This window comes from Myodes glareolus, chromosome 3, assembly GCF_982192425.1.
Source record: "Myodes glareolus chromosome 3, mMyoGla1.1, whole genome shotgun sequence".
Taxonomy (NCBI): Eukaryota; Metazoa; Chordata; class Mammalia; order Rodentia; family Cricetidae; genus Myodes; species Myodes glareolus.
In genome coordinates, this window is record NC_142028.1 from 88,903,369 (window position 1) to 88,917,772 (window position 14,404).

Genomic DNA, 14,404 nt, shown 5'->3' on the forward strand with positions numbered 1-14,404 from the left:
AAAAAAAAAGTCCCAAACATGCAAACATGGAGTCAGACATGGCTTTCTGGTCTCTCAGGTGGCTGGTGCTTGGCATACAGAGGCACAGCTCCCAGTCGCTGCCCGCTAGAGTCAGCTGCCAGTGCCATGACCCAGAGCTATGTGCAAAGTTGAGCTGTGGGGTGGCTGATGTGGCAGTTTAAGATTTGTCATGGGGTCACAGAATGTTGCAGGCATGTAGTAAAGCCAGGTCCAGATCCAGAAAGCTTTGAAAACAATACAGTATGTTTAAACATGTGCTTAGATGCCAAGGAAAGAGAGGAAAATGGGTATAGACAAGTCATAGAAAATAAATAAATAAATAAATAAATAAATAGTTTAAAAATTAATAAAAGTAAAGGCTCTAAAGAAAGAATAAAGCAATATAAAAAAGCCATAGAAAGTGGGAAATATATAGGCTAACTGGATCCTGTATGGTGATTTCTTGTCTTTCATTTTTTTAACGCTAATATATATATATAAAAAGCTACTGAGGGACATCAGATTCTGGAAACTGTTGGATTAAACCAAACTATATATTTTAATCAGAACATATTAAATTCAAAATGAAAGTAAAATGCGTTGTATTGGGGAAGAATTTATGCCCTTTTTCCACAGGAAGCAAAAAGTTATGGTTCTCTTCAAAATTACTAAAGATCAGATTTAATTGGGGAAGACCTCCTGAAAGTCTTGGCTACAGACACAAGAAAAGAAACCAAGACAGACTACAGGGCAGGTGATGTATACGCTGACCCCTCTATTATGGGAGCAGCTCTGAGACTGAGTGAGCCATGATAAATCTTGTTGGCTACAGAGTACTTATGACTTATTATTACATGTCGTCTTTTCATATGACATGGATGGGAATTTATAATTTGGTTATACAGTCCAAACTGACTTATAAAGTTGATAGATGCATTTTACCTTCTCCAACACAGAACAAAAAATTATCCATAACTTACTTGTGCACATTGCACATTCTGTACCTGGTCATGGTCAGGAAAAAAAATTAAGAAAAGAATATTGGATTCAAGGATCTCTTTCTGAAAAGAAAAAAAAGGGGGATATGGGAGTGATAGGATAAAAGCATAGATTATTGAATCTAGTTTTGCCAGTCTCAAATATTTTACATTAGTATGGATTTTTGTATATTAATAAAAATTGAAGGTTATTTTTGTTACAATATACTGTATATATGTTTTTATTTCTTGTTTAAGATATTTGTACCTATGTAGCTCATTTAAAAATGTAATGTAAAATTCTGATCCTTGAAAGTTATGTAGGATAAGAAATGTAGATTAGTAGTTAGTCATCTATAATAATCAAACTGGTAGCCATGTTAAGTATCTTTTCAAGGTCAAACAGAGATATATTTAGTTAGATGGTCTTCAAACATTTCAGAGACCCATAGACTATGGCATTTAAGATGTTTCAATAAGGCTTTTCATGACAGTGAGACATGGCTTCTGCTTTCTTTGTGGCAAAAGTTAGCCACTGGATAAAGAACTTTTTTTTGCCTCAACTGCTGACAGCATGCTTCAACAGGACACAAAAGAAAGTGACTGCTACATTTTGCCAAAACAAGGTAGGACAATTCTTCAAAACTTCCTGCTTCACAGAAGAGTCTACCAGATATTCTAGACCTGTAGGCTAAAGATGGATGCTCCAATGTCTCAGAGGAACCCTGGGGTGACTCTCCAGGTAGCCGGTTGTCTCTGTTATTTCATAGTTTTGGATATTGTTTTCTCTACCCTTCCTGTTTAACTCAGGTAATATTAAATCCTTCTCAGGTCTTTGATGGGGTTGAAGGCTGTATAGTTATTTACAGTTTTCCTCGCTACCAAAGTTTCAAAAAAACTCATAAAAGAGGTGTAAAGTATACAAGGTTGAGAGACATAAAAGCTTAGCTTGTTTATATATGAAAATGGTTTGAGGTCTAGAAAGATACTTTTGGGTTGGTAGTACATGTTAGGATAAAAAGTGAATTAGGTATAAAACTTGGGATATACTAAGATTGGATAGATAACAAACATTTTCTCCAAAAATGTCAAACACATGGACTTAATATTGTAAATGTAATTCTTACCTTATAATTGTTCTAATTATATATAGTTTTTACTGTGTTAAGAGTTAAACTCTTAGGTGGAGGGAGAAAGGAGGGCAGAAGCGGGGAGGAAAGGCAGAAAACTTGAGGGAATGGGATAGTCAACATGGGGGAAGAACAGAGACAGAGAGCAAGGTAAGATGTACCTTGATTGAGAGCCATTATGGGGTTAGCAAGAAACCTGGCACTAGAGAAATTTTCAGGAATCCAGAAGGTTGACCCCAGCTAAGCTAAGATCCTAAGCAATAGGGTAGAGGTTGCTTGAACTGGCCTTGCCCTGTAGTCAGATTGATGACTATCTTAAATGTCATCATAGAACCTTCATCCAGCAACTGATGGAAGCAGACACAGAGACCCACAGTGGAGCACGGGGCTGAGCTCCCAAATTTCAGTTGAAGAGTGGGAGGAGTGAGAATACAAGCAAAGAGGTCAAGACCATGATGGGGACACCCATTGAGACACTTACCTGATCTAATGGGAGCCCACCAACTCTGGTCTGACAGTGGGGGAACCAGCATAGGACCAAAGTAGGCCCTCTGAAAGTGGGTGACAGTTGTATGACTGGGAAGACTGTGGGGCTACTGGCAGTGAGACCAGGATTTATCCCTACTGCTTGTACTGGCTTTTTAGAATCCATTCTCTTTGAAGGGACATCTTGGTCAGCCTAGATAACAGTGAAGAGGGCCTTGGTCCTGCCTCAAAGCAATGTGCTAGACTTGGTTGGCATCCCATGGGAAGACTTCCCCTCTCTGAGGATGGATGGGGGTGGGATGTGAGGAAAGGCGGAGAGCGTAGGGGGAGGGGAGGGAGTGGGAACTGGGATTGATATGTAAAATGAGAAAAGATAGAGTTTTTAAAAATTAATTTTTAAAAAGAGGTAAACTCTTTCCTTTTTATTTATACAAAAGGGGAAATGTTGTGGGATATTTGTACACCGTGTTAAGATGTGTTGCTGTGATTGCTGTGATAAAAAGCTGAATGGCTAATAGCGAGGCAGGAGAGCTAGACAGAACTTTTAGAAAAAGAGAGGAACTTGGGATGATTCTAGAATGTGAGAGAGATGCTAATGAGAGATGGAGGAAGTCAGACATACAGAATGAAAGAAAAGTAAAAAACAAAAACAACACAAGGCAAAATGTAGATGAATATAAAGGGGTTAATTTAGTTATAAGAACTAGTGGGTCCAGATGAAACTGAGGCTAAGCTTCCAGAGTTAATAATAAATCTCTGGGTCATTATTTGGGGCTGGTGGTAGAAAAAAAAAAAAGCCGATGATGGAACTGTCCCTAAAAGAGTGACAAGAGCTTATTTCTAGTCTAAATATCAAAATTACAAATACATAGGAGTGTCCCTTATGAAAGAATATTCTATGCCAAAGGGAGCAAATTGGGCTGTGGGATGGGGCCAGGAGAGTAGCCCTCCAACCTGTGAGTGGAGCACCTAACTCCTAATTGTGATCCCAGGGTGTGTGCATCTACTTTCCCTCTGTTTCTAAGACCTCTTTTCTGAGTCTTAACCACCTGGTGGGAGCCGCTTACCTGAAAGGTAGCTTCTGAGGAAGCTTCTGGCTTCCAGACACTTTTCTCACCGTGCCTCAGCAGCACACCAGATTGGAGGAGTAGATGCACAAAGTCACTTGGACACACATCCATTTTGACACAGTGGATCCCCCCGGCCTAGATTCAATGAACTTTAAGCTATGACTCTGGGATCCGTATAGAAAGCCCACTTCCCTGTGCAGTCATCCACTTAATCAGGTAGACTTGCCTCTTCCACCTCCTCATGCAACTCCCAAAGACCCACTCAATTTATTATTTTGAGTCCTACAGAGAAGGGGACAGAAACTTGTTTCTGACATTTGAATAGATTTTTCTACAGTGGAGAAAGATCCACAGTGACTCAGGAAGCGAAAGGTGATGAGCAAGAAGTCAGTTGGAAAGGGGGTGTTTTACCTAGGGCGTCCATGACTACAAATCATAGGCCAGCACGTGAGTTTAAAATCTGTGCTTTCCGTTGAAGGGGAGAAAGAAATGGCATTTCATGCTTTTGTTAAGGTAGCAGGTGAAGATACGATGAAGAAATACTGGGAGGTCCATTTGCAATGTGTGGGTTACTCTGAGAAATCGTTTTAATTGTCGCCAACATATGGGATAAATTCCACTGTAAGCACTAAGATTTGTTTTAAATATTTTTTTTATCCTAGGAAGACAAAATTTTATTCTCATAGGATAAACAACTACAATAGCTGTACAAAGGTTAGTTGAGATATTTCTAAAGGCCCCTAGAAAGTGGTTAGCATTTACTAACCAGCCCATTGGCGGGGATGGTCCCTGGAGAAGCCAAGAGAAAGAATCTCATTAGTGAGCTAGCATCTGTGTTCACAGCTATTCTTAGAAGACGATGTTGGCATTTTTCAAATCCCAGGGGGAAAATACTTAAAATATTAGCACTCAGAACTCAGCAACCGAAGAAATGCAGTAGGCAGGAATGGGAACTGGAAGCCTGGATCATGGGGGAAGACCAATTAGCATGATATAAATAAGGCAACGACTGTGCATGAGGAACCTAAGTTCCAAGAGTATTTAAAACAATTTGAGGATACAATATAATGAAGAATCTGAGTTTTAGAAATCTAGTGAGATTTTATTTATTTACTATGATTTTGGAGCATCTCAAGGGGAAGTGTTTTTAAAAGCAATTTTCTTGGCTTTTGTGTAATTTCATGAAGACAGAAACCAAGATGTGTTTTTAAAACATAGCTCCTGAACCTGTGAAATTCATATTCTTTTAAAATTAAGTCTCCTTTAGAAGTCTGAAAGATCTTTTTCTTATTTTTTTTCTTTGTCTGAAGATTATTAGAAAACAAAAGAAGACACCATTCCCTGCATGTTTACTAGTTTGGAAGGCACAGGAACCGCAATAGAAGAGAGAAAGAGGGAGTTACCCCGGGGCTTCAGAACTCACCAGACTGGACACAGGAGGCCGGTAGCACCTGTGCTAGGACCCGGCTCTCCGCCCAACCCCACCAAAGCTTAACAGGAGGACTCCACTCACCACAGGCGACGGGGAGAGCGCGATGTTGCCTATTGAAGCCTTCAGCTCATCTACCGTGGCAGCGTTCTTAAGGACGTCCTTCGACTGCAACGGTTTAATCTTGATGTTGAACTTCTTGTGCGATTCTTCTTCCTCTTCGGATTCACTTGAAGAATAAAAGTGCTTTCCTTTGGTAGGTAGAACACAGTTAAGGACACTTAGCTCTTTCTTCTGCTGAGAGATATTGGTGAGGACATGACAAGAATGACTGCAGGTAGACACAGCCAAAGCAACCTCAGATGGCAGGAAACAAAGCAAAGCAGAATCGAAGGAGGAAAAGGTTAGGGTTATTCAGAAACCTGAAAACCTGAACAAGGACTATGAACTTTGAAGAGTACTGGTCAAGATCCTACATTTCCTTTCCTTTCCTTTCTTTCTTTCCTTCTTTCTTTCTTTCTTTCTTTCTTTCTTTCTTTCTTTCTTTCTTTCTTTCCTTTCTTTCTTTCCTTCCTTCCTTCCTTTCTTTCTTCCTTAGTTCCTTCCTTCCTTTTTCCTTTCTCTCTCTTTTTTCTTTCTTTCCTTCTTTTTCCCTTTCTCTTTTTTCTTTTCTTTCTTTCTCTCTTTCTTTCTTCCCTTCCTACCTCTCTCCTTCCTCCTTTCCTTTTCCCTCTCTTTTTCTTTCTTTCTCTCTGTCTTTCTTTCCTTCCTTCTTTTTTCTTTTTGTGACAGGTCAACATTGTGTCTCACACCCAGAGCACAGACAGGAACTCATAAACTTTCTTGTCTCTACACACTGGAAGGCTACTTTAAGGGACACCAATAGAGAGTCTTAAGTGCTTTGCAGTTGGCCAGAGTAAGACAAGGCTGCCTGAGCCCTTCAGGGGAGTGTCGGAGGAGAGGGCAGTAAAGCTCTTTGCCATTCACTGTAAATGACACTGTCATATTACGGTTCAGCAGACAAGCCAGGGTCACAAGTGTGCAGGCGGCTTTACCGCACATTTTTCTCTGTCCTGGCGCTTTCTCTCTGTTTCTTGACCAGATCACGGAATGTGCACGCTCATTAGCCCTTGGGCTGTCCTCTCAGCTAGTTATTCACCTGTGAGGCTAAGAATAGTACCTTTGGTTATTTCATTACCTTTGTGAGACCTGAATTTAGCTTCCTGGTTCCTGAGAAAATATAAGTTTAAAGAATTTAAAAAGAAAGGATATAGCCTGGTTCTTCAGGTCTGATGCTGTATCCTTCTTCATCCAGCTCAGGAGAGTTCTGTAAGACACAAATGCACATACATATGTGTGTGAATACATGTATACACATGCACATACACATATATACGTGTAACAGTAATATTGAAGAATAACTGAGAGGAAGTTGGGGGCACATGAAAGGCTGGAGGCTGGAGAGACAAGGGTGGACATGACATAAACACAGTATTCCTCTTTCAAATTTCGAAAAAAAAAGTTAAAAATGCATGTTAGGTGGTTATTTTTCCCAAATGATGGAGAAATTGTTTTCTTTCTAGAATCTTCTACTTAAGAATATAGACAGTCTCTTATTTTAAGGGGCTGAGGATTTAGCTTTTGGAAGTGAATGCTAAGCAGCCTATGTTTAAATCTTTGTCCAAGGATATTGGAAGGACCTCAATTTGCTGTTTGCAAAAGAAAGTATTTCCAGTGCGTCTCAGGTCTTTCCTAAGCCACAGACTGGGCCAAGCAACGTGGGTGATTGAAATGCAAACAATTGGCCCTCAGGGAAATAAAAACATATTCTCCGAGGCAAAAATTATAAAGGAAAATAGCACAAGGTAACAGTATTAGATGTTAAAAATCAGGGGACAGTTAGCTTAGTTTGTAAGAAAAAAGGGGGCGGCTGGAGCCTTTCAGTGCAGATAGAGATGCAGGTGGGGTCTCTCCACAGTGGTGAGAAGAGCCTAGGGTGAGATACCATGGCAGGAACAGACATTGTGTGACTCCGGGACAAAGGCCACAGAAACAAGGATGATGGCTATACAGTGGGGGTGGGGCTGGTGTCTGGGCAACAGTGACTGTGTGCTAGGGTGGGGGTTTAGTCTTGCTAGGGCTACTGAAGTTTCTTACAGTAGAACATGCTGGGGACAGATTGCTAAGGCAATTGGAGTCAGGAGAAAGGATGACTCATTTAAAATACGTGTATCAACTCAGGCACGATTGCTAAGCCTGTGTTCGCCTCGAGTTTTGGTGGCGGAATGGATGAACCAAGGACATTTGGAGGGACGGATGGTAAGTTCTTGGTGGCAGGAGAAAAAAAGAAGAGGGGAGTTTCAAGAGGAGCTAAAGTTTCTACCTCCAGCCCTGGGAGATGGACTGCTAGATGAATCTAACAGCAAAAAGCTAACACTTTTAGGGGAAAAGTTGAAAAAGACAAAAACAAACAAAAAACAAAACACAGCAACAGTGTGCATAGTGAGGTTCATATTTCACGTCTTAGCTCCTATTATTAATGTGTGAAAGTTTCATTGAGGGACATGAAAATTCCACATGGCAATAGTGAGCTCAATAACTCGAAACTAAACTAAACACCATCAGACAGCGTGTCCGCATCAGTCTGACTTGGTCCTGGACTCCATGTGGTTTGAGGCTGTGTCCTCAGCCAAGAGGAAGGAAGGACAGCGTAGGTTACCCTGCTAAGGTTGGGACGGGGCGTAGCGGTGAGAGCTCTCTGATGCAAAAACGACCTACACTGTATACATATTCTGTATGGTCAGAAATCTGCGGGTCGTCCAGGCTGAATGAGCCGGCTGCTCTGCTGTGGTTAGTGAGGTGTACGGGAATGGTGCAAGGAATTATGGGGGAACTTTAGATCTCAGTCGAAATCTACCTCCGCTCCCTGAGAATCAACTGACCGTCACTTGACCCGGGAAAAGTTCGTACCCTATAGCTCTCCTCACGTGATCCCGGCTCGGTAGTTAACTTTTTAGCTTCCACATTCAAAGCTGCTTACAAAGAGAATCACCTAGATTTGACCAGAGAAAAAGTATTTTTGGATACAGCTGTTGGCTTGGTATGTTCCTGGGATGTGCAAGCAATTAGCCCAGGGTCCTTACAGCAGCGCGGCACCAGACAGGTGCTTCCCTGAGTATTATGGGCCATATAACAGCGAGGACCGAGAGGGCCAGGTCTCGAAGCCAGGTTTGATAGACTTTAGTGCTGTGAAACTCACTGCATCCTAAACGCTGCAGACACTTCCAAACGAAATGGAGTTTTATACGTATTTCTATGTCCTCTTATGTATCTAAGTGCATACAATGTATCAGTTCATTCCAACGGTTGTAAACATGCTTATACTTACATATCTTTCCCAATCAATTTCTGCATAGAATCCATTTGGTGCCCCGTTGCTTTTTTTCTGTAATAAATTTGAAAATAGATTTAGGAGGGAAATATTTGAATGAAAGACAAAACAAAACCAAACCGACACCACGGGAGAAAATCGCCTAAATCTTATCTGTACTTAGAATGAGCTATCAAAATCCAGCACCGGAAAGACAGGTTGGAGCATCCTATGGTAAAGAGCACATTGGTGTAGCTGGGTGGTGAAGCAGCTGCCGTGGCACTGAATGAGAAGCCTCTGTGCATATTTCGCAAGACTGCAAACCAGGCACGGGGGCACGCATAGCCAGCTGTCCAGATTTTACCCGTGATGGACTTGGAGGGTTGACATTGTGACTTAATTGTCTAGATCTTGAGGATTAAAATCATACATGTGGATTTTAAATAGAAACCTTTGACATCTGTGCTGCTGATGTATAAATAATTTCAATATACCTGAGCATTCAGCTGAGTCAGTAATTACTTTTTTTTTTAACCACTGACTCAATTGATAAAATATAAATGGAATCGCCTATAGATGAGTTCATTCAGCTCCTGGTCACTGGAAATCATGCTGCTATTCTTCCCAAGTGACCCCTTTTAGCAGATTATGAAAACAGAATTTGAAGATTAATGGGCCTTCTCTTTCCGTGTGTCCTGTGCCTCCACTAGCACACGCAATTGCAAGAAGATAGGAAATCAGTATGGTTCTGCTTCTTATCTAAGTTTTATTTTGGTTCATAGAAAAATTGTGACTTAGGAACACAAGTACTTGATCAAGGATGTGGTGCCCTCCAGGAGGATATTAATAAGCGTCTCTATTTTGTCAGACAAAAGCACAGACGAGGTTAACGACAAAAGGTTGACTCAACAACATTCTTGCATTTAGCACACAAAATGACGCTATGCCATCCAGCAACAGCAGACTTCGGAACCACACACCTGGTGAGCTATAGGGTTGGAGGACAGGGCCTTTCATTTTCCAATCACAAGTAAGGCCACTTGCATTACAGTGTAGCTGGCAATCTAAGTGGACAAATAGGAGGGAGCTCTTTGCATATGCACAGAGGATTAATAGGAAACCCAGAACCATCAATATTCATTAACACTTCCGGAATGTTGCCTGGGCATTCTGAGAACAAGCCAAGGCTCAGTGAGGGGCATAGTTCATGAGGTATAAGTGATGTACTTTTCCCTTGCTACTGAATATCACTGCAACCAGGAACATGGGGCCTATGCTGATCAAATCTTTTCCCCATTTATTACAAAGATGACTTCTATGCAGGCAACATTTCGGTCTTCCCATAGGACTGTCTTCGTGAGGTTTGAGCTTCAGTGGCGGTCTGCCCAGTATGTCAAAGGCCTCTCAGACCTGTCATATGATCTCTGCCTGTGTGCATTACAATGCTACTGTTGAGAACATGGTCAACTTAATCGTTCATGACCTCTCCTGGAGACAGGCCTGCCTCTTATTTCTATCGATGTAGTTCCTGCTTTACTAATCGGTCTGTGTGTGTTTTTACTGCAAGATGCTTCAACTCCTTAGAAAGCATATGTAACAACCAAGTTCCACAGAAAACCTGACTTATACTAATAGGGAATCAGATAAACTAAATTGACTCCAGAGACACAAACCCATGGATATTGTTATTGGTGTAACACCGCCACCAATGCTTTCTAGTTTCTAAATTCCTCTGTACAAAGTATTGTTACTATAAATTCAATGAAATTAGGTAAATTAATGAGTTCACGATTTGTCTAGTTCTACAGCTTTCTTCTCTGATAATACTCTGTGGTTAAAGTTCCTCAAATTCAAAATATCCTACATGCTCAGATAAATAAATATATATACATATGTATGTGTTAGTATAGATATATTTTTTCCTTGACAACATATATCCAACACTTGAATAAAGAATATACTAAATTTCTATATTTGGGCCTAGTAAACATTTCCTTGTTTCTATGGACACCAATGGAAGATTGAAACAAGGAAAAGAAAACCCTAAAAAATTTGTTTGTTTTATGACAAACATTTTAAAAACAAATACTTAATTCAGACAACAGATTGTAACAATACATTCTTTTTGTCAGATACTCAGCACTCCACACACACACACACACACACACACACACACAAACACACGAGTATACATGTGCACACATGCACCCATGCAACTCTATTAGAGAGACTGGCGATTCCTTCTCCTTCATGCTCAATTACTCTAACAAATACCTTTTGTTTCACACGTGAACATGACCACATTAAAGGGCAGCCAGGTTTAACTGGGATTCTTCTGGTTAAGCACAAGGGAAAGTCATTCTTGTCTTTAAAGACTGAACAAGGCACAGCTCATAGCTGGTGGCTGTCCCAGTTTTCAACAGAAGACTTTCAAGCAGGGAGGGACGTGGTGAGGGCACACTGGACAGCGGGACCTAAGGCTGCAGTGAGCCCCAGCTTCCACGGAAACCTAAACACTGATTATTTTTACTTCGTGGAATCTGAGTGATATGCTTTTTCCCCATTGTTTCTCTTTTCTAAAATTCTGTATTTATCTAGTATAACTTTTATATCCTGAATTTTTGTACTGGATTGACACTCATGGGGAGGTCATTAGTTCTCTTACCATCTTCAGATAATGTGATGAGCTAGACCAGTGGTTCTCACCTTGTGGGTCACCGACCCATTTAGGGGGAGTCAAACAACACTTTCACAGGGGCCCCATATCAGATATCCTACATATCAGATATTTACATTATGATTCACAACAGTAGCAAAATTACAGTTACAAAGCAGCAAACTAATTGTATGCTTGGGGTCACCATCCCATGAGGAACTGTATTAAAGTATCACAGCCTTAGGAAGGCTGAGAACCACTGGGCTAGATCAATGTCTACAATCATGATTTTTCTCAATTATACACTCAACCAAGTTCTATGTTTCCACTGTGAATGGCCCTGTTTTATGTGAGGTCAGTTTACAGTTACACAATGACCTTAAAAATATGTGATATACTGTCAAAATATTATCTTCTCTTCTCCTAAGTAGATGTAAATTACTTTGGAAACAATCTTACAAGACAGCACTGGCCACTGGAACTCCCTGTAAGGGGGAAAACACCCTCTGGGTTGCTCCGTTCACAGCTACTAAATAGGAGTAGCTAGCTAATATTTGAAACCAAGTGAGACCAAGGGGCTGAATTTTAATTAAATAGCTTTTTAGAGCTACATAGCTGGAGTTAATGCAAAGTCTGACCCCAAATCAGCATCCTTGACTCTAGATTTCTTGGTTAAGATTACCGGTTTCCACAAGGGAAGGTCCTACCAAACTCCTGATATTATTGCTACAGATGGTACTTAACTTTACCAAGATCAATCCAACTCAAATGTCATGCTGACATTCATATTGCCATCAAAGTCATATTTACAGACAACAAATTCTTTTAAAAATCTGAAGCACTGAAATCCCTGTCCTTTGTCTAAGACAAAAGACGACGTAAGCCTTTAGGCTTACTCATTCTTTAAAAGAGCAGCTAGACATCAATCAACACAAGAAGTCGTTAGGGTTGATTTGAAACCCAGACCTGGGTAGTAATTTGCAGTTACCTTGCTGAATAAGTAGTGCTACTGTGCTTTCCAGATTCGAGGTGGGGATTTGACTCACTGTTTCTACAACCCCTCGGAATTGTTAAACTAAAATCTGTGTCCTTACCGACGCCTTCTTGCCTCCTTCCCGCGCACACTCTGCTTTGCTATGGTAGGGTGGCTCGTGTGGGCTGGGCTGCTGGAATTGATTGTGTTCATGTAGAAAAAAGTTGTTAAAGGATATCTGTTTGTTCTTCGAGACATATATAAAGAATCACACGGAGTCAGCAAACATATCACAGTCGAGACAACCTCTAGACCAAATTGTGCAGCCTGCCCAGCATGGCAGGGCTCTGGAAGCAAAGAGCAGACTTTGGGGCCCATACATGAGGCTCTATTCAGCAGGCCACTTGGGCTAAGCCAAGAGAGGAAGGGAGAAGCTGGGAGAGGGGCAGGGCACCAGGGACCATTTGGGTCCTCGTTCAGAGGGCTCTTAGCCTATGAATACAGAAAAGACACCTAGACGATATGAGAAGGAACTGGGCAATTTCTGATTGCACTGCTAATCTATGGATGGAACACATAGCTCCTCTCTTTTCCTCTTGTCGAAGCCTTCTGAAAGGCCAACAGAGACCCACAGGGCACATAGAGGACAGTTCCAGACCTCTGCCCTTTCCTGTCTGCATGTTTAGAGACAAGCAGAACAGTTCTCACAGCCTGGGACTCTGACCCTGGTAACCCAGCGTATTTGTGGAGAATGGAAACTGTTTAGGGAAAGTTTAGGTCTGCCCTGGACCAGTTAGAGTTTGTCTCTGGGTTAGAATGTGTTGTCGCACACAGTTACCTGAGGTCTAGACATTGTGACAAACAGGTCTGCCCATGATGGATGGGGTGTACACTTAGCCGGTGAGTAGCAAGACACATCCACCTTCACACCATGCAGCCCGGCCATGCAGCCTCATCAGTGATGGGCTCCATCAGGCGCTGAGGAATTGAAATTAAGTATCGCTACACTGAGGTGTTGGCATGGACATTTTGGGTACCAACTTCTTTCTAGCTGACAGCACCTGTAGCTTGTAGATTCATATGAGTAAAAGAAGTGTAGACTCAAACCCTGGGCCTCGAAACGGCAGGCAGTGGCTTGCAAGGGGCCTCAAACAGATCCAAGTGGTTTCAGTCCATAGATCCAAGGTCTTAAAAAAACTCATTTTGAGTTCAGAAAAAAATTTTCTGAATTTTTCTGAATTGTAGGCTGAGATGTCTACAGACCAATAACAGAGATATTCACTTTAGCCCACAGCATTGGGCTTCAGAATTTGGTGGCCAAGTGTTTGGGAGAAATTTGAACATTTTCCAAAGAACTTGCCTCTGACTAATAATTTTCACTTTTTTTTTTTTTCGCTGTTGTTGAGAAAATGCACTTATTTTGAATTGAATGTGGCCTTTTTCCAGAATAGGTCTTGTGTTATTTCTGGAAGAAATGAAATTAAATAATTCCTCTTTCTTATCAACACATATTTATGACATTTCTAACTAACAATGGGGAGGACACAACTGCTAATTAAGTGATTTTTACAGGAATTGGGATGGCTCGAGGAAGGCTCGAGGAGACCTGAATGGCACTGGGCCCAGGCCTGCAGCGAATTGTACATGGTAGTTTTCAACATCAGGTACCATGGTACAGAATCCAGCAGATGTGTAAGCTGGGGCTCCTCGGAAGAGCAGAGACCAGAGAGGTAGCAACAGGGCCTCAGAGACAATGAGCAGGGGGTGGGAGAAAGAAAAAACTAAAGACAAGACAGAGAGAGTGGAAGGGTGAGAAAAGCCAGGAGTAGCATCCAGGAAGGGCCGAGGAGATGACAGAGCCTGGTGAAGGTGTGGACAGAAAGACAGAAGGACCCAGGGAGAGGACCCAGCCAGAAGCAAAGAGAAGACACAGAAGCAGAGAGTACCTGAGACAGAGTTAAGGAGAGGGCTCTGAGCCAGAAGCAAGAGGTGAGGAGAAGCTGGGTCTTCTGGGCCTTTTTGTTCCCCTGCTGGATAGAGCCTGGATTATAAAGGGCCCCAAAGTCTGACCAATTTCATTCTACGTTTTCAAAACCATTTCATAGCGAAAATCACATGAATCAAAAGGTACCCCAAAGCCAAAAACTCATAAGTCAAGTGCAGGAGAAAAACTCCCACTGTGGCTGCAATTAGCGCCCCATTAGGTACACTATATAAGGAGCAGTTTTTAACTGCCGGATTTATTTTAGTTCTCACTCTGGCCCAGGGAGCTTAATGTGTGTCCATTCCCCCTCCATGACAGCTGTTCTTTAG

The 14,404-nt window shown here is 41.6% G+C and overlaps 1 protein-coding gene across 32 annotated transcripts in view; it reads right to left on the minus strand.

The window, feature by feature from the left end:
* Positions 1–14,404, minus strand: part of Sgip1 (SH3GL interacting endocytic adaptor 1) — a 197,482-nt gene that overhangs the window by 83,562 nt on the left and 99,516 nt on the right. For 9 of the 32 annotated variants that reach the window (XM_087904780.1, XM_087904784.1, XM_087904779.1 and 6 more), the window contains 5 exons: positions 14,038–14,121; positions 12,213–12,284; positions 8,481–8,537; positions 6,365–6,419; positions 5,177–5,352 (listed from right to left, as the gene is read on the minus strand). In XM_087904780.1, coding sequence (XP_087760906.1) covers positions 5,177–5,352; positions 6,365–6,419; positions 8,481–8,537; positions 12,213–12,284; positions 14,038–14,121 — 444 coding nt within the window. The remainder of the gene's footprint in view (positions 1–5,176; positions 5,353–6,364; positions 6,420–8,480; positions 8,538–12,212; positions 12,285–14,037; positions 14,122–14,404) is intronic. The other 23 variants (XM_087904787.1, XM_087904796.1, XM_087904794.1 and 20 more) reach the window with 8 other exon arrangements.